Source organism: Miscanthus floridulus, chromosome 9, assembly GCF_019320115.1.
Source record: "Miscanthus floridulus cultivar M001 chromosome 9, ASM1932011v1, whole genome shotgun sequence".
In the NCBI taxonomy this organism is placed as follows: Eukaryota; Viridiplantae; Streptophyta; class Magnoliopsida; order Poales; family Poaceae; genus Miscanthus; species Miscanthus floridulus.
Window position 1 is genome coordinate 99,900,094 of NC_089588.1, and position 26,545 is coordinate 99,926,638.

Sequence of the window (26,545 nt, forward strand, 5' to 3'; positions counted from 1 at the left end):
CAGCGGTTGGGGACACCGGAGCCCTGGTAAAGACACCAACGGATGAGGAGATGGACGAAGAACCGGCACAGGGAAGAAGAACCACCGCCCCAACGCCACCGGCAAGCTCAAGACCAGGTGCCACAACGGCAGAGCCAAGCGCCGGAACGGCACAGGCACAGCATCGTCTGGTGGCGACGCCCATGCCAGCGTCGGTGATGACATCGTTTGACGGCCGGGCGGACAAACGGCGCGCCGATGAGCCGTGGAGATTGCATCTTCTCATGTCTTCTTGTTTCTGCATGAATTTCGTTTCCTCAGTGTGTTTTGTTTCTGGGATGTGTGCTAAGTGTCGTCGTTGGTGTGGCTAATCCAGCTCCTGCCACTAATCTTGTTTTGTAAAACGAATAAAGCTATACAGGGTCCGTTGGTTTTGCTTGTACAAGTTACATTCAATGCAGTATATATGCGATATATGTCTATCTGGGTGACGCGTTACCTAAAAGCTCCAAATGTTTTCATTACTATAGTACATTTTTTCTCCATTGATGTCAATTCTTGTACTTTTGTCCTAGGATTCAGAAAGAAACACTAGACATTACAATCTGTATAATTTAGAATATTGACAGTACAATTTAGTTTTGCTTTGGATCACAGTTTAGAATGCAGGTTTTACCTACGCCAGCACAAAACTCAATTTATATTAAACTAATAAAATTCATAGCAAAATTAAATTAACACCGCCTGTCACTACTTGTATTTGCAATCGCACTGTGCACATAAACAGCAGCGGCTTAAGAAAACAAATAAAACATGTTTCAATATTGAATTTTGCTATATTTCTGTCAACAGATTTCTTTGCTTTGTATCTGTTGAATTTTGGACCACTGATTTTTTTTTTTTTTTTTTTTTTGCCTCTTGGACCGCTGATTTGCTTCGAGCTCCGTGCTGTCTATTTCGGTGTTATTGGGTCTGGCACTGAGAGCGCACCCGCTAGCAGCGAATGGACGCACAGACAGCAAACGAAGCGGTGTTCCTCGAGCTCGTCGGGTGGGAGGGGCGATTCTTGTGGTCATTTCCCCCCTCCGCCCCGTGGAGCTTCGTCGGAGTCTCTCCCTCGCCGATTTGGGAGGCTCGCTCGCGGCCGCCATTGCTAGAGATCGGCAGGTACCTTCGTACGGCGCCCGCTTCCCCTTGATTTGAGCTCGGTAATTTGGTTCAGTAGATCTGGTTCTGTAGTTGTTTGATTGATTGTTCTAGGATTTGATGGTATGTTTGATGTATTTGTGGTTCGAGTCCAGGGAGGATGAAGTCGCTTGCTTTCGCCTCACCTGGACGGGCGTCGTCTCGCCGGAGATTTTGTCTTTTGTGTGTTGGATTTGCGTTGTGTGCTGTCGGTTCTTCGCGGCCAACGACGAGCGACCAGGCGCTGATTGGAGCGGTGTTTATTACCGATGCGGGGATGATGTCAGGCGAGGTGGAGGAGGGTGATGTGTGGGATGTCTTGTACGCATGACGAAGGAGATGGGGCGGGGTTGGCAATGGCCATCGCCGGAAGCAAGCCGATGGTTGTCACTCCATCGCTAGGCGCGTGTGTGGATGTGGTGTGCACTTTCAGTTATTGCGTGTGTTCCTGCTGCCAGTTTCAGTTCACTTCTTCTCGAGGTGGTCGGTGGCTCAGCTTCCTTGGGATCTTGCAGCTTGGGGGAAGCAAAGCAAGCAGCCAGGGAGGGAGGGAAGGAGAGAGAGGAACCAGACATTCCAATGTTTGTTTGATTTTTAGCAAGTAATGATGGTATTGACATGATTTTTCAACTTCTGTATTTGGTCCAAAAAGTGAAGTAGGATAGGCTCAACAACTGTAAATGTGATTCAGCTACTGCAAATGTGATTCCTCAACTGTAAGTGTGTCATTGTCAGCGTTGTGGGAGCTTGATGAGGAAATAGTTATTGCTGCTATGGATATGCAGTGCCCTGTGGATGCGAGCTACTGAGTGGAGGATCGGATGGTGTAGGAGCATATCCAATCTACCACAAGTTCAGTTACTGCAGCAGCAAATACATGGTGCTTGTGATTTTTTTCCTTGGTGCTTGTAAGGTGCTTGTGATCTTTTTGCCTGTGTGGTGCTTGTGATCTGCTTGAAATCTCAGTTGTATAGTGTTTATTCCTATATCATTCTCTTTTTGACTGAAGGCTGAAATCCAGGTGGGGAGAATCGCCCACCTGGGTTTCATTTCATTGTTCGGCTTAGTTCAGAGAATCACCAGCAGCTTTTTGTTCCCAGTTCAGTCTTCATTTGATCGTGCTGCTAATCTTCTGTGTTTTCTTCTGGCTGATCATGCTCTTTTAGCAGCTTGCGCTCGTGTCTGTTTTATCTTGGTCTGTCATTTTTACAAGTTGAGCAATATCAGTAGTAGCAGCCATTGAGCAATACAACCGAACTCTTGCTTTTCAGATTGGCAAAGTGCAGTCCACTTCCAGGTAGCAGTTTGCGAATTAAATCTTTGTGCAACGTCCCTTTCTTGCTACATATTCATCTAGTATTTAATTCTTGCAAGCCAGTATCTGTGCTTAGATAGTCTAGTTGCTCAGTTAATCTTGTGTAGTGGTCATCTGGTTTAGTATTGACTGTCTTTCAAATCTTGTGGCTATTCTGGTGCTTTTAGTTTTAGTTTCAGGTAGCACTTTTGGCCTGTCCAGCAGTAGTAGCTTTAGCTTATAGTGTTCTGCTAGTTTCCTGTCTGCAGTTCAGTAGTTTTTCAGTTTCCCTGCAGACTCTGCTTTCCGGACAATTCATTTTATTTTGTCTCAATTTAGCTCAGTCAGTCTTTTTTGGTGCTGCGGGTTTTTCTATAGGTGAACAATTCTTGATTAGTATCTGGTCTGGCTAGAACAGTACTGCAGCAGTGAGCTAAATTTTTAGACTGTTTTTAGCCATGGTTTTCGTTCTTTTTGCTTCATATTACCTTAGATTGGTGTTTCAGACTGACGTGAATATACATTTTTTGTTAGCTCATACTAGTGCTATCCCTGTCTGAATATTCATTTTCTGTGAGGTTTTCTTTTTCTTTTTTCTTTTTTTTTTCGTTTGCCATTAGGTGTGCTTTTCAAAGTTTTCTTTGGGCTTTCTTTTTGTCCTTTTGATGTTTATGACTTATATGAGCACTGTAATGTGCAGATCTGCTTTTCTTTTTCTTTTTTAAATTTTTTTTCTTTTTCTTTTGCCATTAGCTTTATTTTCCAGAGTTGTGATTGTCTATTTAGTTGAGTTGATCATTTATTTTGTAGCTGTATTTTTTAGATTTGTATTGCTGTGATGTGCAGATGTGCTTTTATTTTTCTTTTATTCTTTTTCTTTTTATTTTCTGAGTTGTTTGCTAGAAGTCTTTGCTAGGTGCCTGCTGCTACTGGAAATCGATTGAGTGTGAGTGTGAGTGTGTGTGTGTGTGTGGGGGGGGGGGGGGGGGGGGGGTGGGGGTTCTGTGTGTGTGTGTTTTGTGTCTGTTTGTGTGGGTGTGTGCGTCTTTGTGTGGGTACATGTGTTTTCTAGGGCTGCTGTTGTTTTTGTTTGTGATTTGCATACAGCTAGAGGTAATTGTAAGTATGTACCTGTTTTCTGAAACATGGTTGATTATTTGTCTTTGTGGTTGCGTTTCTCTCTCTCTGTGTGTGTGTCTTTGTCTGATTGATTTATGCCTGGTGAAATGCAGATGTACGATATCTTCCAGCTTCTCCCAGCCAAGATTTGAGGTTGGAGTCTTCTCTGCTATCGTGCAGATGTATTTGATTGTGACTGGTTTCCATGTGGTGAGATTGCTTCTAACTGATTATCAATGGTTGCTTAACATGTGTATGTGTTTGGGTGTGTGTGTTTTTGGGTCTGTGTGAGTGTGAGTGTGAGTGTGAGTGTGTGTGTGTGTTTTGGAATTGCAACGTGTTTCATTTCTGTTCCTAATGTGTCATCTGACATATTCTTTTTGGCAGCACGCCAGGCTCCTCCTCCGGCTCCTGTTCAGGATGGTGGTGGCTCCATGCTTGGAGGAATCGGGTCCACCATTGCTCAAGGTAGGTATTCAAAGCTTGTTCTTTTCAGAATAGCTTCAGATATAAACATTATCGTAATCCTCGAATTAATTTTGAACGAACACTTTGTTTTAGGTATGGCATTTTGGTACTGGTAGTGCCATGGCACACAGGGCTGTTGATGCTGTATTGGGTCCCCGGACCATTCAGCATGAGACTGTTTTTGTCTTAGAGGCTGCTGCTGCTGCCCCTGCTGCTCCAGCGATGAACACTGTGCTTGCAGCATCCATTCTAAGGCCTTCCAAGATGTATGTTTTGCTTGCTACCTATTGCTGCTTAGTTTTTCTCAGTTTGGTGCATCAATCATTTTTGGTTACTCACTTCTGTGATGTGGCAGTAAAGGTTATATTTAGTTGTGGAAGAGCTGCATGTTGTCATTCATTCACATTTTGTTTTATATCCCTTCTACCATGGTGAAAACCTCCATTTTAAATAAAGGGTCTAAATTGGGTAAAGTGTGAAGTGACTGATATAAAACGTGTTCAGTTATTCAGTTAAATATTTTTGTTACTGTTAGGTGTACATTTTTTAGATGATGTTTGGTCTAATGTGAGTGTGCCATTGCTTAGTGACTGTCATTTTCGTCCGAGACACTGAAGCTTTCAGTAGCAAGTGGTTCCTTTTTATTCCTCTTTTTTTTACTAAGTCTGCTAATTACTTGTCATTGAAGCTAGGCTCTCATTCAAAATTAAATAGCAAGGATGTCATCGTTTGTGGGTGTTTGTGTGTGTCTCAGTGTCTGGGTACATGTGTTTTCATGGCGTTGCTGGTGTGTATCTTTGTGTGCTCTCTCTCTCCCTCTGTTTGTGTGTGTGTCTGTTTGTCTTGTATCTGAACAAATTTGTATTGTGCACAAACACCTTTTCTTGCTGTAGTTTTTAGGCAAGTTCTGTTATAAGCTTAAATTGTGCCGTTGTTCATGATTTGGTATACATCCTTTTGATCTAGGTTCCTGATTTTGTTTGGCAGTACCTCCGCCCTGAGAACATCAGGCTGATCAAGCTGATGAAATGCTTTTCTCGTGGTTTCAAGGATCAGGTAAACTCTTCTATTTTATTTCTACTTTCTCTATACTTGATCATGGTACCTGTATTCTTTGCTAGTAAAGTGCAGAGATGAAGTTTAAATTGACTTTGCCACATTTGTTAGTTTCTTTGTGTTTTAACTTTAACCATTGACATGATTCAGTCAGGAAATCTTGTGCCAAACGAGTCGTATAATTCTATTATGTTTTCTAGCAGCAATCTGAAGATCAATTCTACAATGTGCTATCTGTTTTATCCTACTCTGACTGATTTATGCCTGCACCGAGTCCTATAATGCAGGTTTACGACATCTTCCAGCTTCTCCCAGACAAGATTCAGGGTGGAGTCTCTCTGTCGTCGTTCATGTTCTCGGTGCAGTCGAGCACCAGCACGTCACCGTGGCGCCGGGCCTCCACCGCCACCAGCGTGGCGTCCATCGGGTCGGTCACGTTGAAGACGAAGTGGATGTCCACAAGCGCCACGCCCGCGGGCGCCGCCGGCGCCGGCTGCAGCGTGTAGGCCATCCGTATGATGTCCCGCCGCTCCCGCCGGCTCGGCATGGTCAGCACGCCCACGAGCAGGCTGAGCTCCGGCGGCCGCGGCGTCGGCGACGGCGGAGGCCGGAGTAGTAGCCGCCGTCGTCGGTGCCCGCGCCGCAGCAGAGCACGCTGAGGCCCTTGGAACGGGCGTGGGAGGCGCCGAGGCTCGGGGGCGCCAGCAGCAGCAGCAGAGCGAGGAGGCCCAGCGGCACCAGGAGGTACGGCGTGCAGAGCGACGCGGTGTGGAGCCCGTGCGACGAAGTGGTTGACTGTTATTTGGGGTTTGGATCTTTTGTGCTAATGCTAACGGGTTTTGCAAATCTGACAGAATTTTGTATTGCAAAACTGTCATTTTTTTGTTGTCTGGCGTGTTAGCTGTTGATTTGTCAAAAATTTGACAGACTTGTGTTTGAAAAATCTGTCGCCAGACGTGTAGACACACCCTTCAATATTTTTAGTTGACCAAAAGCAGCATCAAGCCTTGCCTGCAAAAGAAAAAAAAAAGGACGTACCCAGTGCAGAGAGCTCCTGCTCTGTGTGGGGTCTGGGGAAGGGTGTTAGTGGCAAGCCTTACCCTCGTCTGTGCAATGCGAGAAGACCGCAACTCGAAACCGGAACCTTCTAATCACAGTAAGACTCTACTGCTTGCACCAGGTAAAAAAATAAAAATTCTGGCATCGAAGATCTGCTGCAGCTCATGTTAGCAAGGCTGTTAATTAAAGTGGCCAGTCCTCATTTTGGGCGCACAAAGATTTTAGTAGTGAATCTTAAACCATATTGTTCCAAAATCATAGAAAACTGCATGCTGAATGCCTGTTCCATTTTTTCTGTATATCCAGCAATTAGTTTGACAGGATGTGTTCAACATTTTTCATGAAATGTTCATTGGCTACTTATGTGCATACTCCATTAGCAATACCACCATATATGCATATATATGTAACTTAATGCCACCATTAAAGCTATGGCATATATTCAAAAAAGAGATAGAAAATTGCGTGTGCTTTATAGCAATTTATATGAATATTACATATAGCAATTTCAGATGAGTTAAAACTTAGATATCTACGTAAAGCAATTTCAGATGAGTTATAACTTATGTGAATAACTAGTAGCAACTTGGATCCTTAATTTAGTGTTTATATACATGAGGCTACTCTGAATGGTTCATAGACATTGATCACAGTACCACCTAAGATTCTAAATATAACCAAGACATTTAAAATTGGTTTCCCATATTACAGTACCACCTAAGATTCTAAATATATCCAAGACATTTCAAATTGGTTCCCCGAATTCTCTTTAAAATAGGATCTCAAGTTTACACCAACTTGATCCAATTGCACTAAAAAATATTGAAAAACCTTCCCACAAAACAAACTATTCAGTTTGAAATTTGCTTTCAACACAAAATGATTTTGTTCCACAAAAAGGGAGAAAAGGTGACAGAGAGAAAAGAACAAAGAATTCTGCTGCTGTGTCAAAACTTTCTACTGCTAATGATTAAAGTGGTCTGTGTTTTATTTACAGTGGGCTTTTCGACACTACTGCACAAAAAGGAATATCAACAATATATGTAGAAAAAAGCAGGCAGAGGAAGAAAACACAAGGATATGAACATTTTAGCTAGATTACCAAAAACCAAATCAACCAAAGAATGCATAGAAAAAAAGGGTTGGAACGATGTGCAACAACAATTGCTTCTTCGCAAAGCCAGCTTTTATGTTCAGAGAACTGCTCATTCGGGTCAGATAATCGCAGAGGCATGACTCAGCTTTCCCTAGGTCGCCTGTAATCAGATTGTCAGAGAGTTGAGGCACTTAACTTCCTTTTAGGAATCTTCTTTTGTCTCTGTTTGGGGAACCTATCCAGTACCAGCATCAATCCGACATTGCTCCCACACAGACCGATGGGATACCTGCCATTATACCAAGCATTGGTGAAATGCAGAAAAAGTAACACCCAAAGATCAGACAATGGAGCAAGATTTGGCAACTTACCTTATGCGATTTGATTTCCTTCGCCAGCAAAAGATAGACATGACCCACTGGATGGCACATAAAACAAACAAGGCAGCAATAAATAAGTTGGTGCCAATGAAACAAATCCTGTACAACACTAATCTTTGCTAGATGCTAACAATCAAATGGTGCGATATTAGTTACATTTAATGTCTCTAGTCCAAGCTCAGAGAAATGGAAGCATGTAATAACTTCACTAAAGTAAATATCCATAACACAATTTGCACAGCAGAACAAGACAACACGCTGGGACCAATACACGTAAATTAAGCGTAGTGTGGTCAAAAGTCAAAACTCATGCTTTTTAGTCAATCATTCATCATTTATAAGTTATAATCCAATCCTGGTGGATGACTACCATGTGGACATTGTAAGATCACATGTTTTCCTTTGTTTCCAACACATTTGGTAGCAGACTGGCAGCTGGCACATTAAAATAAAGGCAATTGAAGAACCTAGTTTCAAATTGATTCCCTGTTCTCAACCAATCCAGGTTGCCCTTTCTTCTGGTTCTGGAGTGTGACAGAAAAACACACATGACCAAGACCTCTAGTTAAGGTACGATGAACACTTGGAATAGTGTGCAACAGATATAATCAAATAACAATAATTAGTAATCAAAGTCAACAGCATAAGTTATTTCCATATTTATATATATGTGCAGTTGAGGGGCATTATCTTGAATATTTCAGGAAGACTTGTAATAAAAAATCAGGAAGATTCCTTGTTAAGAGATACAGAAGGGAGAAGTATTTCGCAAGAGAATTAAGTGAAAGGATGATGAACCATCCATTCACCATTACACAATCTTTCTGCTGCAGCACATCACATCTTTAAGGAATAAACAAAGACCTTAAGTAATTGTGTTAACTCCCTACAGCTACCATGGTAATAAAGATGAACATTATAAATGTTTAGATTTATTCAGAGTTGCAGAATGGCATGCACATGTAACTGGAGAATATCTTTTACTAAAAGAAGTACATTTGTAGTATAGCAGTTTTTGCATCCCAAGAAAACAACGGATTGTCAACGGCATGAATAACCACAGGTTCACAACCCACAAGTTCATTATAAACAACTAACTTTCCCAGCACTATCATAGAATTTAGATATATAAATGTGGGTACATACTGATACTGCCATTTTATTGAACAGAATACATACAGTAGCGATCTGTATCTCTACCTGTGGCACTCGCTAATGTTTTAAGAGGGCAATTATTTTAGAATAATAATGTATAAAAAGTTTAAAACATATAAGCTCCAGATGAGAATCATGGACACTTGAAGACAAGATCAACAAAAACGTGAGCAGTCCATTTTTTTCAGTTTAATCTCCACATAAAACAAGGTATTAGGTATATTGCTTTCAGGGGAGGAAAAAATGGGTATCATGCATATTTCTGCATTTCAATAAAATAGTGCATCCGTTCCAATTCTAACAGCGACAAATCCATTAAATGAGACAATCAATAATTACCAAAAACTCAAATAAGGACAAGTCACTGCCAAAATTCAGGGAATACAAATGAGCACCCATTATGATTTCACATGTTATCAAGCAATAGTGTGTTGCGGATAACTCATTGATTAGAGTCCTGCATATTATGTTATCCTTTCTAGTGCATGTCTAAATTACATCACATATTCCTCCAAGCAAACAGTACATTGGGAACGCAATAACTTGTCAACTCAGTAGAACTATAATGAAGCAACCAAACAGAGAGACACTAAAACACAATACCCCCCACATATTTACCTTGATCACTGTCACAATGAAGATCCTAGCGAAGGATGACTGCCTCTTCACCACCTTCCTCTGTGCCATCACAACTGGTTGTAGCCTTGGCTGTGCCTGCTTGAGCGGAACAGCAGGGAATGGCGCTGCGTCCCTGCAGAGTTGCTGAGCAATCTCCCTGAGCAGAACAACCTGCGCCTTCTCATCTCCCATGGACATGATGGCATGCCGCATGGACTCTCGATCAGCCTCCAACGCGAGCAACCTGGCCTTGAGTTTCTGTATCTCGTCGTCCTCCGCCCAGCCCCCAGGTCCAGCACGAGCGCAGCCCCCCACCTCGCCCTCCCTCGTCGTCGTCCCAAAGTAGCAGCAGTCCTCGGGCGCCATGACGGGCACGCCATGCACCGCGTCGACAGTGTACACCCGGTCAGCCTCCTCGTCGTCCTGGTCCGGCGCGTCCCGGTCCGTGAAGAGAGGGAACTCGTCGGCCAACGCGATCCGGCAGTCGTACGGGACGCCGCCGTCGCCACCGCCGGAGAGCGCGCGGGCGTGGCGCGAGGAACAGCGGCGGCGCGGCGAGCCGAACATGACGACCGCCTTGTCGGAGTCCGGGCTGGGAATTCTGTTGAGCAGGTGGTGGGTGCGCGGGCTTCCCACGTCGGCCACGGGATGGTCGAGGCACTGGACGGAACGGCAGCCGTTGCCGTCGTCGTCGTCGTCGGAGCCGTCGGAGCAGGGGCAGGGGTGGTCGGCCGCGGTCGGGGAGGCAGGGAGCGACGACGGGAACGGGGAAGGGAAGCCGAGGTGGAGCAGGCGCGCCTGGTACGCCCTGAGCCTGGCGGTGAGGGACCGGACGGCGGCGTCGCGGCGGTCGAGCGCGTCGTGCAGCGCGGCGGCCTCGGCGGCGTCGTGCGCGAACCGCTCCTCCGCGTAGCGCCGGTACTGCCGCGCCTCCATTATGGCCTCCGACTTCTCCCGCTGCAGGCGCAGGATCATGGACATGGCCTCGGCTGCGGCGCCAGCCGCGGCGCCGCGCTCGGCCTCCAGCTCCGCCTGCAGGTCCGCGACCCCGCGCCGGTGCCGCGCCAGCTGCTCGCGGAGCGCGGACGCCTCGTCGCCGCTGCCGCCGGGCGCGGCTGCTACCGAGGCGGCGGAGGATACCGCCAGCGCGGAGTCGGCGGGCGGGGCACGCTTGGAGAGGGCGACGCGCCGTGGGGGCCCGGCGCCGCCGCAGAGCGGGCACGCGTCGACGGGGCCAACGCCGCCGCCGCAGGGGTCCTCCCCTGCCATGAAGCGGCGGGAGAGGGGGGAGACGCGCGCTTCCGCTGGGGGAGGCGCGCGCGCAGCCTAGGGTGGGCTCGCGGGAGGCGAGGAGGCGGGGGTTGCCGTAGTCAAGGCGTGGGAGAGGCGCGGCGTGAAAGGCGGCGGCAGGGGAGACGGGGCTCTGTTTTCAGGATAGTTTGGGCTGACCGGTGCTGGTCAACAACAGCCTTGTTTAAACTATCTGGTTTCTTCTCTCTTCGGGCAATTGCAAAGGCTCTCTCCGATCAATCCGGACCAAAAAAAAAAACGAGAGCCGAAAACTTAACCCAGGCCTGGTTTAGATTCCATGAAAGTTCCAAGTTTTTTTACTCTTTCTTCATCACATCAATTTTTAGACGCATGCATGAAGTATTAAATGTAGGTAAAAAAATAACTAATTGCACAGTTTGGTTGTAAATCACGATACGAATCTTTTGAGCCTAGTTAGTCCATGATCGGAAAAAGTTCGTCAAATACAAACGAAACGTGCTACAGTGTCCAGATTGCAAAAATTTGCAATCTAAACAAGGCCCCAACTGACCGGAAAGTAGCCAAAACCTAAATATTCGGTCCTAGCTTCGGTTCCAGTTCCCAGAAATCGAAATTATTACGGTTAATTCGGTTCCAGCACTCAGTTAACCAAATTGATCTGAAATAACCGAACTATGTAAAGATCCCTAGAATACAGGCTTGAACATTAGTCTATGCTTGAATATTTGATAGAACAATAACATATATGTGTTGTACTGTTATTTTATGCTGCATTGCTGTTTAAATTGTCCCTTTTGACTCCATGAAAATCAGGCAAAATGCAGCCGAAATTTGCAATTGAATGAGTTGTTTCTTGGTTCCTGAAAAAAATCAGTTCCATCGGTTAAAACCGAAACCGAACCTAATTACCCGAAACCGAAATTCCTCGGTTCCGTATTTTTAAAATAACCGATCGGTCCCTTCTTCTCAGGTAACCGAATTAGCTAAAGAACCGAACTGATCGGTTTCGGTTAACCGAACGCCCAGACTTACTCTCCGATCAGGTGGGAGCGGAACGGGTTGGGAAGGGCGGCGTTCTCGGGCTCGGCGGCGAGTGGGTGTGGATAGCAGGGGGAGAGTCCCGGGCGATATTTGCAAGCGCCGCAGCAGCCCGGTCGCTGGCGTGGCGAGTGACACGGCGGACGCGGAACGCGCGCGGCTGTGACGCTAGCTGACGGGCATGCCTGCCCACGCAGCCTGGCGGCGGGGGTCACAACCCAGGAGAGGAGAGGAGGGGTTCCCGCCTTCTCGGATCCGCGCAAACCGAGGCCCTGTTTAGTTTTCAAAAATTTTCACTCCAAGGTGTCACATCGAATCTTGCGGCAGTATTAAATGTAGACAAAAAAAAAACTAATTGCACAGTTCTCGGCAAAATCGCGAGACGAATCTTTTAAGCCTAATTAGTCCATGAAAAGCCTTAAGTGCTACGGTACCCACATGTGCTAATGACCAATTAATTAGTCTCATTAGATTCGTCTCGTAGTTTTCTGATGGGTTCTTTAATTTGCTTTTTATTAGTATCAAAAATCCCTCACAACAGATACATCGATGTGACAACAAAAAAAAAATTTGATTTCGCGAACTGAAAAACACACCCTGACACGGGACCGTGGTGGGTTGGCGTGGCGTGCTGCTGCTGCTGCGTACGGGCGCCGGCGCCGGCCAGACCGCTCGCTGGTTGGCCCGATGCCCCGATGTCCAGCCTACGTTCTCGTGATGAATCCAGAATCCGTGTGACGAGGGACGAGGGACACGAGTACACGACAACATGTGTGCTCGTTCAAACTCTCGTCTCGTCTCTTGCACAGAAGTAAATGCTGCCGTGTGGTGTGGGGCCTCGAGAGTGAAATGACTGAGGTTGAGGCGCAGCGGACGGATGGGCGCCACGGAGCACGGCCGACTAGCCACGGTGTACGGGGACGGGTTTAAATTTTAAAAACTCCCGGCGGGTCGTCGTCATCTTTTGCGAATGGACGCTCGGTGGGCATGTTAGGTTTTCCGTCGAGAGGTGACATGCGTTAATTAATTAACTAAGAGCGCGTTTGGTTTCTGTGGGAAACTTGTCTCATCTTACCAAAGATTTGGCTTGCCAGCATAGGCTCCCAAGTAACTCGCCGCTCAACCAAACGTTTGGTTCTCTTGCAATTCCTCACCAGGTAAGGCGAGGCGAGATATAGCTGAGGATCCAAACGTGTTCTAATATTTTTTTATCGTCACTGACCATGGTTTTAATTGATTTTGCCTACCAAAATAAACTAAGATGGCCAGATGAGAGAGTTGCCAAAGCTGAAATTTGGCACTCAACCAAATAAAGAGGTCAATTTTAGCGGACACAACCATAATTTGCCTTTGCATCGTTTGTCGTACACAGGTAACTTGCTTGTTTTAGAGAGTGGGAGTTACTACATTCTAGTGCTAAGCTCTGAGAGATTGATGAAGCGGTACACTAGGTGGTTGGTTCCCAAGTGGGTGTGCTTGTTATTCTAGTAGGTTGACGCCTCCTCGACGGCTTTGAAGCTTGTGGACTCTGTCGAAGAACTACGCACCGAAAATGTGGTAGGTGCTCCGGTGGTGATTTGCGAGAGGCTCTTGTGCTCATCCCTACCAGTGAAGTCAAATAGCAACTCCAGTAGATATCAAAGCATTGAGCAGTTCTTTGGTTCTATTCTGCTCAAAAAATCAAGCATTCATGTTACCGAGATTGGGTTGGAAGTTTGGTATAGGAGTTGTGAACATTGAGCTCACCTCAACATGGATTAGGGGTGACTAGCAAATCATCGATACCACGGGCTAAATTCTTGCGTCTTCATTGTGGTATCCCTTGAGCTCAAGCTCAATTCATTGTTACTTTTTGTTGTTTATCTTCCTAGACTTGAATTGCTTGCTTGTCATCCTAGGTTTTAAACCTCACTAGTTAGGAAGTAGTATATATGGTTCTAACTTAGTTTGTTTAGTGCTTTGTCATCGTTTATTCACCCCACCCCTCCAGCCAGTTCCTTAGGTCCTACAGTCATTGGTGCCAACCCATGATCTTCATAATTACTAATTTATGGCGATTTTTATGGTAATGCTATAATTGTTGAATATTTTTTAAAAAGGAAATTCTTGTATCATCCAAAATACTTTGGTATTATGAACATGGCATTTATTGTCATGATCTATTCTATTTTTCAAACCAAGAAATTACTATATTAATAATGATTTTGACATTTAAAAAAAATCTCATTATGTTTGATGCATTCGTGTGTCACCCTTTGAAATATTTATTTTTTATGTGAAGAAACACAAACAAAACAATATGTTTTCACAAATCTTTGAAATCTCGATCAGTTCAATAGTAATGAATTTCATTACAGAAAATATGATTTTCTGAATTATAGTACATAATTTGTTTGCTACACTCATGCAGTTGCATTTGAGTTTTTAGTGAATTCATAGTGATATACTCTCTCTATGTCGCAAAATAAATATATTTCTAGCTATATATCTAGATAAACATTTGTCTTGATGCATAGCTAGAAACGTACTCCTTCCATTCTAAATTATAAGACGTTTCAACCTTTCTAGATACATAAATTTTACTATATACTTAAATATATACTATGTCTAAATATATATAAAAATAATATGCGTAGAAAAGTCAAAACGTCTTATGTAATTGAAAAGCAAGGGAGCATTTATTTTGGGATGGGTGTAGCATTCCCTATGTTGGAACTCAAAAGTCGGAAAGGACACTACAAATTTCGTGAAAGTGAAATAAAATATTTTCGTACACGTTCACGGGCTGAGTTGGGCCACGGCCTCCGCAAGGCCTGCTCGGGGGCATGCGTGCAAGCCCCGCTGACTGCTAGTTGTGGGCTGATGGCTGTCCTGCTATGTTAGACCGAGAAAACCCATCGAGACCCTGACCATTCTTTTATGTAATTTATCTATATCTATTATATTTTGAGTTAAATGCACGAGAGTTCCATAGGATGCTTCGATGCGGTCCATCAACTATAAAAGTAAAGTTTTAGGTCCATAAACTTTTAAAGTTGTACACTATATGATGAGGACATGACATCCATACATATGACCATGTTTGGCGCATGGTACGGAGGGGTAGGAGGCCAGTAAGGGTGTCAAGTCAAGAAGGAGGCCCGAGGCTAATTCGGTTCGAGTCCCCGAGGTAGAGGCCCAAAGCAACTCAAGTTCGAGTCTACCTCGGCCTTCAGGAACAGTCTGCCTTAAACTGGTCACCCAAGACGCATCGGGACTCCGTTTTCGACGATCCACGTATGGTTGGAAAGCCAATTTGATAAGGAAGCCAATCCAAGTGGTCTCACGTCAAAAGCCCGTCAGAATCAATGGCAATCGTCGAAATAAGTCAGTGTCCAGAATCTGCCAGGGTACTGCGACACCGTCTTTTGGTCCGTTGGACCGTGTATCGTGTTTGGGCCCATTAGGGGGCGCATCCAGGGTAGGCGACGACCCTAAGACCTTTATAATCATACGCCGCCGCCATCATTAGGTTTTGGGGTTTTGCTTAGATTATTCTATCAAGAACAGTTTCGTCGTTCATCGGTTTGTGAGACCCCAACTTCGTGAGAATAATCATTCATCTGCAATTTGGTTGTGTTCTTTCTTGTTCTTGCTTGTGTTCTTCGTTGCGCAGGCAGTGATTAGCCTTCTTGGCGAGGTCAACCTGGTCCGTGACTCGGTTGATAACCAGAGGAGTTGTGGTCCTAAGATTGCAGGGTTAGATCTTTTGATTTAAAGCGGGATCGGTATGTCATTCTCCGCCACAACGATAGTTACCTCTACCTGACGGAAGATCGGGATCCCCGTCCCCATTAAGGGGGCTCGTAGTACCGTGCTTGCTCGCATCGCCGGACCTCACGGACTTCGACCACGTCATGGTGGTCAGCGCACGGTTCCACGCGTGTGGTGGCCTCCCTCAAGCACGCCGTGCGTCGGTGCATGGGTACCCAGACGCCGACTCCATTCTCTACATGAGCACATCTGTACGTATAGGTATATCCAAAGCCATGGTCCTCGGCGTGTACGCGTAGTATGGGCGGTGGCTAAGGAGCTAGCTTCTGGCGCGCTCGGGCGTGCGCATCAACACCATTAGGCTGAACACCATCGCGATGCCACCACTAGTGGCTACTCCGCTCGCTCGTGAGGTTGCACCCAAGTGTCGACAATTAATGAGCAGCTGAAGCACGTGTCTAGTGGAAACGGGCATGAGGACCGCAAGCTCTACGTCACTCAAGACCTGCTCGATGAAATACGGAAGAGGGCTAAGGGAGAGAGAAAAAAGGGAGAGACATGAGAGAGAAGACGTACACGTGGCACGCCACATCAGCATAAGATGCATATGTCGATGGATATGGACCTATAGTGATGAGGACATGACACCCATGCATATGACCATGTTTGACGCATGGTATGGAGGGGTATGAGGCCAGCAAGGGTGTCCAAGTCAAGAAGGAGGCCCAAGGCTAATTCGGTTCGAGTCCCCGAGGTGGAGGCCTAAAGCAACTCAAGTTCGAGTCTGCCTCGGCCTCCAGGACCAGTCTGCCTTAAACTGGTCACCTAGGACGCATCCGGACTCTGTTTTTGACGATCCACATATAGTTGGAAAGCTAATTTGATAAGGAAGTAAATCCAAGTGGTCTCACATCAAAAGCCCTTCAGAATCAATGGCAATCATCGAAACAAGTCAGCGTCCAGAATCTGCAAGGGTGCTGCGACACCGTCTTTTGGTCCATTGGACCGTGTATCGTGTTTCGGCCCATTAGGGGGTGCGTCCAGGATAGGTGATGACCCTAAGACCTTTATAATCATACGTTGCCGCTGTCATTAGGTTTTGGGGTTTTTCTTAGATTGTTCTGTCAAGAACAGTTTCGCTGTTCATTGGTTTGTGAGACCCCAACTTCGTGAGAATAATCATTCATCTGCAGTTTGATTTTGTTCTTTCTTGTTCTCGCTTGTGTTCTTCATTGCGTAGGCAGGGATTAGCCTTCTTGGTGAGGTCAACCTGGTCCGTGACTCGGTTGATAACCAGAGGAGCTGTGGTGCTAAGATTGCAGGGTTCGATCTTTCGATCTGAAGCCGGATCGGTGTGTCATTCTCCACCACAACGATAGTTACCTCTATCTCAACTGATTCACGGACCAGGTTGACCTCACCAAGAAGGCTAATCCCTGCCTATGCAACAAATAACACAAGCAAGAACAAGAAAGAACACAACCAAATTGCAGATGAATGATTATTCTCACGAAGTTGGGGTCTCACAAATCGATGAACGGCGAAACTGTTCTTGACAGAATAATCTAAGCAAAACCCTAAAACATAATGACGGCAGCGGCATATGATTATAAAGGTCTTAGGGTCGTCGCCTACCCTGGACGTGCCCCCTAATGGGCCCAAACACGATACACGGTCCAATGGACTAAAAGACGGTGTCGCAACACCCAGGCAGATTCTGAACGCTGAATTGTTTTGACGATTGCTATTGATTCTGAAGGGCTTTTGATGTGAGACCACTTGGATTGGCTTCCTTATCAAATTAGCTTTCCAACCATATGTGGATCGTCGAAAACGGAGTCTGGATGCGTCCTGGGTGACCAGTTTAATGCAGACTTATCCTGGAGGCCGAGGCAGACTCGAACTTGAGTTGCTTTGGGCCTCCACCTCGGGGACTCGAACCGAATTAGCCTCGGGCCTCCTTCTTGACTTGGACACCATTGCTGACCTCCTACCCCTCCATACCATGCGCCAAACATGGTCATATGCATGGGTGTCATGTCCTCATCTGGTTGACCTCGCCAAGAAGGCTAATTCCTGCCTGCGCAACGAAGAACACAAGCAAGAACAAGAAAGAAAGCAACTAAATTGCAGATGAATGATTAATCTCACAAAGTTGGGGTCTCACAAACTGATGAACGACAAAACTATTCTTGACAGATTAATCTAAGCAAAACCTCAAAACCTAATGATGGCGGCGGTGTGTGATTATAAAGGTCTTAGGGTCGTCGCCTACCCTGGACGCGCTCCCTAATGGGCCCAAACACGATACATGGTCCAACGGACCAAAAGACAGTGTCGCAGCACCCTGGTAGATTCTGCATGCTGACTTGTTTCGACGATTGCTGTTGAATCTGAAGGGCTTTTGACGTGAGACCACTTGGATTGGCTTCCTTATCAAATTAGCTTTCCAACCATATGTGGATCGTTGAAAACGAAGTCCGAATGCGTCCTGGGTGACCAGTTTAAGGCAAACTGGTCCTGGAGGCTAAGGCAGACTCGAACTTGAGTTGCTTTGGGCCTCCAGCTCAGGGACTCGAACCAAATTAGCCTCGGGCCTCCTTCTTGACTTGGACACCATTGCTGCCCTCCTACTCCTCCATACCATGCACCAAACATGGTCATATGCATGGGTGTCATGTCCTCATCTGGTTGACCTCGCCAAGAAGGCTAATCCCTACCTGCGCAACGAAGAACACAAGCAAGAATAGAAAAGAAAGCAACCAAATTACAGATGAATGATTAATCTCACAAAGTTGGGGTCTCATAAACCGATGAACGGCGAAACTGTTCTTGACAGATTAATCTAAGCAAAACCCCAAAACCTAATGACAGTGGTGGTGTATGATTATAAAGGTCTTGGGGTCATCGCCTACCCTGGATGTGCCCCCTAATGGGCCCAAACACGATACACAGTCCGATGGACCAAAAGACAGTGTCGTAGCACCCTAGTAGATTCTGGATGCTGATTTGTTTCGATGATTACCATTGATTCTGAAGGGCTTTTGACGTGAGACCACTTGGATTGACTTCCTTATCAAATTGGCTTTCCAACCTTATGTGGATTGTCGAAAACGGAGTCCGGATGTGTCCTGGGTGACCAGTTTAAGGCAGACTGGTCCTGGAGACCGAGACAGACTCGAACTTGAGTTGCTTTGGGCCTCCACCTCGGGGACTCGAACCGAATTAGCCTTGGGCCTCCTTCTTGACTTGGACACCCTTACTGGCCTCCTACCTATCCATACCATGCGCCAAACATGGTCATATGCATGGGTGTCATGTCCTCATCATTCTACTCTTGCATTGTCAAGTAGAATATTTGTCGGAAATAATTTGGTCAAGAAGTATTGGAAGGCAAGGAAGGCGACAAATATATCTGTGCAGATTGTCTCTATGCGTGAGGGGCCAACTTGATTTGCATTGTGGCTGGAGAATATTTTACTATATATTTGGATATCTGCCTACATTAGTATTAATTAGCTATATTTTAATTCATAGGTTGGGCTGAGTCACGTACGTGTTAGGCACTGGTTACGTCGTGGTCTGAGTCCAAGTTGCATCATGTGCCTGCGTGCACTTATATGGCCTAGGCTGGCTGTGTAAAGGGGGACTGGATTTTATTTGTGGAGTTATTCCTCGTCGAGCCGCCGCTCGGAAAACCCTAGATGGTGTTCCCATCAGGTTCTTTGTCTTGAAAATTATCTTTCAAATTCCTCACTACACCACAACACCGCTTCACCATCAGACATCTGACGCTAAAAATTATATTTGGCGATGGATGATCTGACGCTAAAGATAACTTAGAGACCATCTGACGCTAAATCCTTATTTAGCGATTTAGTGTCTGTCGCTATAGGTATTCATATTTAGCGTTGAACCGTCTGTCGCTAAAGCCAAATGTATCATCAATCTGTTTGTCGCTAAAGAAAATGGGCCCACGTTGAGCTCGCGTGCCCCACCTCTATCTAGCTCGCTCGTGAAGCAATTTCGCATTTAGCCCATCAGTGATTTGGCCCATCTCAGCCCATCTCGGAGCATACTCGCATTTCACCGTCTGATTGACTTTCAATGGCCGAGATACACGAAACGATGAATAAAACACAGCGCTATCTTCTTCTCAGTTGAAACCCTACTGCCCTCTCTTTCTCCCTCATGTAGTCCCCCACGAACTCCTGCTCCCCTGCTCTGGCGACGTAGGCAAGTACGGGATGAGCCCCCCATCCCCCCTCCGACGCCGTGAGCTTGCAGGCTGTGGCCCCTCTGGCGGCACACCACTCCGGTGGTGCGTGTAGGCTGGGGACGGCTCCCTGCCTATGCATTGCCGCTAGTTCCCTTCCCCTGCTCGTCTTCGTCCGCGCTGGTGGTGGTGGGGGGCATCTAACCCAGCGCTGCCGAACCCTCCTTTCACCCGGTTCCACCCCGTCGTAGTCCTCCTCCTCTCCTCCAGATCCTCCATAGACGGCCGCTGCTCCTCTCTCGCTCGAGCGGGCTTGGAGATCCGTCCGTCCCGGTGAGTAGCGATCTCTTCCTTCCTAGTAGTCCTGGCTCGCTTGAATGGGGGGGCAGATTCCTTTGTTGGAAGAACGAGATTGGTTCCGTTCTGGGTCAAATTTGGAACCTCCTTCCTCTCCATTTAGATTTATTGTTTCGGTGTGGATTTGTGTGGCACCATAGTGTTTGTTGCCACTAATGTTCCAATCCACCCATCCATGCGTGGCCCTATTAGAGATTGTAGTATTCCACAAAATATTTTTCGTGCCCAACTGAAAACCACCCCTCTTTGCTGCCCCTTTTGTTTTGTGACACATTCTACCAGGGATCATTTGCTGCGGAGGTTTTGCTTGGGAAGATGGCAAACATACGTGCACTTCTGGTCGGGTAAGATTTTAGATGATTGACGCTGCCGACGAATTTGTGCAAATTTTGATGCTTTTCGAGACATCTATTTGATGATGTGTAATGTTGATTGCCCATAGCTTGTGGGCAAGGAGTACCTTAGCAGAGGCGGGCAGATGTGCGTCCACGAGGTATATCATTGTAGACTTTACCTCAAGGGATTGTTCGGTTTTCTACTATTGTGTTAGTTGTTTGTCACTCCATGGACTTATGCTGCCACCAATTTTAACTCTAGGGTTAACTGATAAATTGTGAACTTGGACCAACACGTGTGTAGCTTACATGCTTTATTTACTTGCAACTGATAATTGTTGGAATATGGTTTTATTTATGAAGTATATTGTTTTTCTGAAGTATGATTTCTTTCCAGGCCATCACTTCTAGCATCTCTGGGCGCACATTACAAGGTAGGGCCAAAATACTAATCCTTTTCATCCATTAAAATTGCTAACTGCATACTTATGTGGCATCCTTATTGCAGATCCCCATGCCAGCCCGCTGGTTCTCATCTATAGGTATAACCACATGTCTATTTGGAATCAGGGTGCATGCATTGGTCTGTATTTTATAAACAGACCCGAGTGGGTTATAGCTGACCATGCTTGTTCTGCATATTCATATGTATCTATGCCACTTTATGACACTCTCGGTATGTTCACAACACAGAATGACTATACTATAGTTCTCTTGTTCATTTATGATTTGTCAAGTGATAGTTTTTGTGTATTGTACATTTGTACTTTCAGGCCCAGATGCTGTTCAATTCATCGTGAACCATGCAGTGGTGGAAGTAATATTTTGTGTGCCTCAAACTCTAAGCATTGTGAGCTTTAATCACTTCTCTCTTTCAACCTTCGACAATTAAACTGAAGTGGATACCCTTATTTCTCAATGTACCTGAACTTAAGGAAATTTTGATACAACTGCATGGCAGCCATTCTCATTGTCATTAATCTAGAATGGCCTAAGTCAGATTCGTGGATGCACTCAACTATAAGTATCCCATGTCCTTTTGGTTCCCTGTTTTCTTCTTGTTCTTTTTCCTTGCCTATGTGCTTCAAGAGTTTGGCCCTTAGAAAGTTGGTGTGATTTCACACCTAAGCCGCACATATGTACTTATGTTATTTGTATTATGTTCCTAGATTTTATACGTGGGATGCCATGATTTCTTTACCATCCTTTGTTGAGTGGAAGTTAGATCTGTGGTATGAATCCAAACTTACATGCTTTGTGAAATCTGGTTTCTTTATATACAAAATATGTCTATGGCAAAGGTGCACAACCTACCCACAACAGTACATAGGTCTGTTTCTCTGCTCACTAGCCAGGCATCTACAAATACAGAGTTTTTATAGCTTTCCCCTCAGTTATATAACACTTGAAAATATGAGATATATTACCTTTGTCTAGCCTGCAACTCCAATGGAATGCAAAACAGCTTTACGTGTACACTTATATTTGTCATCGCCTTTGTCCATGCCAGCTCTGTTCTGTATTGCATACATATGTGCTAATGCCCTTGACACAATTTATATTTTGGTTTAGGTTGGTTGGATCTGTGTTCCATTTCGAGAAATAAATTGATAAGGTAAGCCAACTAAATTAGGAAGTGACATGAACCTATGTTCTCCCATTCAGTTCATCTCAGATTTTAGGCTCTAAGTTAACCTTATATTGTACCGAAGATGGTATGCACACATGAGTATTTAATTCACTAAAATTTTATAAACCTGACAGATGCTTGGATCTGAAATTTTATAAACCCCAAGTGGAGGCTAGTTTGTCATACTGCGAGGTAATTGCATGTCCTCAGCCCTCCCTTGAAGCCTCCCCTTTCTTCTTGCGTGGATCTTTCTTCTTGCATGGATCTGATGACCTCCCCTTTGGCTGAATCAACATACTTTTTAGTGATTAAATAGGAAACCTGAAAAGAGAAGGCTGTGAAGATATAATTAGTGTTGCTCTTGGGTTTATTTTTCCACATGTTAATTAGCTTACCAACATGTTTATGCTTCCTTCAGTGATCAAAAGGCTTCCTTCTGTGGGATACTATTGCTTAGGAAATACTCTAGGTCACTTTGTGGTTCTTATACCTCAATCCTTGCTTATTGATAAACCTGAGAACATAAACTGGGAAAGTTAGGCAACAAATGTCCTCAGAAACATTGTTAGGCAACAATTTTGCTCCGACAAGTGGGATGTGGTGACTCGTGAAATGCTATGAAATTACTCTGAATATGGAGGCCAGGCTCTCTAATGAACCTGACACAATCTTCTACTTATATGAAAATTAACCATCTTCATCTTTGTTCAGGAATTGTGGTTCAGGTGCTACAGTTTACTGCACGTGAAGCTATGGTAAGTGTCCCTATGCTAATTAGGTGTCACATCATGTAATGTAACATCACATATAAATTGTAAAAGAACACATTTTACTGGTGTGCTTCTCCATATATGGTAAAAAGATAAGTCTGATTGGGATTAAGGTGATATTGCCTTGCTATGTTTTTGTTAATTTCAGTTAGCAACATTGCTGCTTTCCTTTCTCTAAGCCATAACGAATCACTGGTATGTCAAATGGATTATTGCTCTGGTGGTTTTGTTAAATCCTTAATTTTGTAAGAAAACAAGTTCCCATGAAACCAAAATCCTTAATTTTGTAAGAAAATCGTATCGGTAAGACGGTAAGCAAGAAAGTTGTGTCAATCATAAACTTGGAACTATTGCATTTCATCTTATGCGTATGATTAGAACTCTCGTGTTAGTGACATTCTTGAAGAAGACGCCACCATGGACTAACAAATGAAATTGCAAAATTGTGGGTGGGTCGTTAATGATGAATTTCTTATTTTGTATCTGACATTCATTTCTTTGTACTTAAGTTTGTTGTACCCCCTCCTCCCTGTAATACCACTCTCTCCTACTGTTTTAATTCACGAAAAAACCCCCTTCAGTTATGGGTTATAAATTATAATCTATTTCCTTTTTTGATACTTGTGCAAATCGATCATTTTTTACACATTACATTTGTTTTTCTCAGTTAAAAAGCTAATTGTTTTCCTAACTTGTCCATAGGTATGATACTTCCCATTTTTTAACACATTACAAGAATTGTTGTTTTTGTCCTTTGGAGAAGGTAATTGCAATGCTAGTTTATGTAGCTTGTCAACTGTATTCTCAGTGCTTTTATGTGCTTTCTTCACAGGATTTCTTACATGAGATGTCACATAAGGATGACAAAATTGATTCCTTAGTGAAAATGGGGTTTCCTGAAGACGAGGCTGCACTGGCTATTACTAGATGCGGTGTGCTCTCTAAACCTTTGTTCCATGCTCCTCTGTTTGCCTTTAGATTCCTGAGCAAAATAAACATCAATTTCCAACCTTGAGGTTCGTCTTAGGTGAACTATCCATACAAGTCTGCAATAAGATTTAGTTCTAATTTAATGGTCTGATAATGGAACTATGTTTGCAATACTGCAGGATAATTCCTATGGAGGGATAAACAAGGGAAGGTTCATGGATGGGAACAAAAAAAAGAGAAAGAGATATGGAGGTCAAGCACAGGGAAGTAGAGGCCCATTAGATGGTAGCGCTGATGAACCCATGCCGCTCCCAAATCCAATGGTTGGATTTAGCTTGCCAGATCAGTGGCCAAGACCAGTGAACAGAGATCTACCTTCACAAGCTATGGGTCCACCATACTTCTACTACGAGAATGTTGCTCTTGCTCCAAAAGGTGTCTGGACTATCATATCAAGATTCTTGTATGATATTCAGCCGGAGTTTGTGGACTCAAAGTACTTTTGTGCTGCTGCCAGGAAAAGAGGTTATATACACAATTTGCCACTTGAGAACAGGTCACCTCTCCTCCCTAAACCTCCAAGGACAATATCCGCAGCATTTCCTCGTACCAAGAGGTGGTGGCCATCATGGGACCCAAGACAACAGTTCAATTGCCTCCAGACTTGTGTGTCTAGTGCAAAACTGTTAGAGAAGATTCGTGTAACCCTTACAAACAGTTCAGATCCACCTCCTCCAAGAGTTCAGAAGTTGGTGTTGGAGGAGTGTAGGAAATGGAATCTCGCTTGGGTTGGCTTAAACAAGGTTGCTCCTCTAGAGCCTGATGAGATGGAGTTTCTACTCGGCTTTCCGAAGGATCACACCAGAGGTATCAGCAGGACAGAGAGGTATCGATCTCTAGGAAATTCATTTCAAGTTGATACTGTTGCTTACATACTTTCTTAAAAATGCATATGTACTTTTATGTAGGCCTTCATAACATATTTATACACTTTTGAATTTATAGCTTCTTCCCAGAGATTTCCACATAGATTTCCAGGCTGTCATATATACATAGATTTCCAGGCTGTCTATGTCCTCATCCTGATATATGTCCTAAACAATGTAGGCCAAGACTTGGGAGTTCCAAACCTGAAACAAAGACCGCCAATTGCAAAGCTCAGTAACTACATATCTACTTTTGCAACAGGTCAACACAAACCTGTTAGGCCTCTTGTTTGTGTATTATATAGGCCATGTACTATAAACTGTATTACTTTAGCTACAAGTAAAACAAGTAGTACCATCAGTACCATGTGTAATATAAATATGCATAAGCTCTTTGGAAACATCAGCATGTGTAATATACAATATATGTGTAGGCGCGCGATGGCGCGCGCCATTCACTAGTGTATGTTTGTTCTTAGTTGTGTAGTGACATTTGTATTATTGTGGACAATTGTTGATGGATTAATTTTTATTTTTTTAATCATTTAAAACTGTCTCGTTGGATTGTCTGTCGCTAAAACCATATGTACCATCGCACAGTCTGTCGCTAAAAAGTAGCAATGGACTATCTGTCGCTAAAAAGTAGCAATGGACAATCTGTCGCTATAAATATTCAGGGCAGCAGACTGTCTAACGCTAAAAGTACTGTCTGACGCTAAAGATTTTTAGCGATAGGACTTACAGCGTCTGTAGAAGTCTGACGCTATAACTTTTTAGCGTCAGATTGTCTATCGCTGTAGCCGCTTTTAGCGTCAGACCGTCCATCACTAATCTTGATGTTGTGGTGTAGTGCTTGTGGATCTGCGTGGAGTGCGTGATCATGCTGCTACGGCTTGAGTGCGTCGCTTGGAATTCTTGGAGTTCCCCATCTTCTGATCGTGGTTCATCGTGGCTGCGGGTGGAAGGATTATCCTAGGATTTGGATTACAACATCTCTTGTAAGCTGATCCCTTTATTATTAATAATACTGCTGCTCATGTTTGTTTGGCCAAAGGAATTATTTGGATTATTTGTGCTACTCAGTCGTTACTGTTATTGTCCAATTCATCATATATATGTATACGTACTTCTTGAGTTGAGTTCAGTATTGGTCTCTTGCTGCATCTTTTGTGATTGGGATTATATCGGCTCCGTGAGACATTACTGCTGGCTGTTAGGATTTGACTAATCTAGTCACGAGGCACACTTCTAATTTAATTGGTGTTGATATATCTGATTTGAGGATGACCTGCTTGTACTCTGTAACTTGCGGACTACCTGTGCTAGCTTCACTACTGGATTCAGGTTCTTTACCGAGTGCCTGAGGCACTCGGCAAAGGCCAAATTGCACTCGGCAAAGCCTTTACCGAGTGCGGCACTCGGCAAAGAACATACGGCAAAAAATTGATCGGCAAAGCCCTCTTTGCCGAGTGTCTTTCATCGAGCATTCAGCAAAGGCTTTGCCGAGAGCCCCGGAGGCACTCGGCAAAGAAAAGAGACCGTCACGGCGCCGGCCCCGTTGACAGTCGTTTTGCCGAGTGCAAACCCTGCAGGCGCTCGGCAAAGATTTTTAATTTTTTTTTAAAAAAATTTCTTTGCCGAGTGCCCTCTATTCGGCCCTTGGCAAAGATGTTTTATTTTTTTTTCTAAAAATTCTTTGCCGAGTGCCCCCTGACCGGCGCTCGGCAAAGTTTGAATTTTTTTTTTTAAAAATTTCTTTGCCGGAGTGCCCTCTAGCCGGCACTCGACAAAGATGTTTTATTTTTTTTCTAAAAATTCTTTGCCGAGTGCCCCCTGGTCGGCGCTCGGCAAAGTTTGAATTTTTTTTAAAAATTTCTTTGCCGAGTGCCCTCTGGCCGGCACTCAGCAA

The 26,545-nt window shown here is 44.6% G+C and overlaps 2 protein-coding genes and 1 pseudogene across 2 annotated transcripts; 2 read left to right on the top strand and 1 right to left on the bottom strand.

Moving 5' to 3' along the window:
* The first annotated feature begins 943 nt into the window (after positions 1-943).
* On the top strand, positions 944-6,095 carry LOC136484011 (uncharacterized; annotated as a pseudogene).
* A 137-nt stretch (positions 6,096-6,232) lies between these two features.
* Positions 6,233-10,831, bottom strand: LOC136484010 (myosin-binding protein 7-like). The gene is made up of 3 exons (XM_066481175.1): positions 9,410-10,831; positions 7,628-7,674; positions 6,233-7,545 (listed from the first exon to the last, which is right to left on the bottom strand). The coding sequence occupies exons 1-3, from the start codon at positions 10,676-10,678 to the stop codon at positions 7,431-7,433; spliced, it is 1,431 nt and encodes a 476-aa protein (XP_066337272.1). The 5' UTR covers positions 10,679-10,831; the 3' UTR covers positions 6,233-7,430.
* Positions 10,832-22,409: 11,578 nt separating this feature from the next.
* Positions 22,410-24,654, top strand: LOC136480397 (DNA (cytosine-5)-methyltransferase DRM2-like). Its single transcript, XM_066477951.1, has 4 exons — positions 22,410-22,545; positions 22,722-22,765; positions 23,613-23,696; positions 23,890-24,654. Exons 1-4 carry the CDS (start codon positions 22,410-22,412, stop codon positions 24,652-24,654), a joined length of 1,029 nt encoding a protein of 342 aa, XP_066334048.1.
* The last annotated feature ends 1,891 nt before the right edge of the window (positions 24,655-26,545 follow it).

Coding starts and splice junctions, on each gene's coding strand:
- LOC136484010 (XM_066481175.1), bottom strand. CDS start 10,678: ATGGCAGGGGAGGACCCCTGCGGCGGCGGCGTTGGCCCCGTCGACGCG. Junction 7,675..9,409: donor TCATTGTGACAGTGATCAAG/GTAAATATGTGG, acceptor TGTGCCATCCAG/TGGGTCATGTCTATCTTTTG. Junction 7,546..7,627: donor AGGAAATCAAATCGCATAAG/GTAAGTTGCCAA, acceptor GTATAATGGCAG/GTATCCCATCGGTCTGTGTG.
- LOC136480397 (XM_066477951.1), top strand. CDS start 22,410: ATGTTTATGCTTCCTTCAGTGATCAAAAGGCTTCCTTCTGTGGGATAC. Junction 22,766..23,612: donor TTACTGCACGTGAAGCTATG/GTAAGTGTCCCT, acceptor CTTTCTTCACAG/GATTTCTTACATGAGATGTC. Junction 23,697..23,889: donor CTGAAGACGAGGCTGCACTG/GCTATTACTAGA, acceptor GCAATACTGCAG/GATAATTCCTATGGAGGGAT.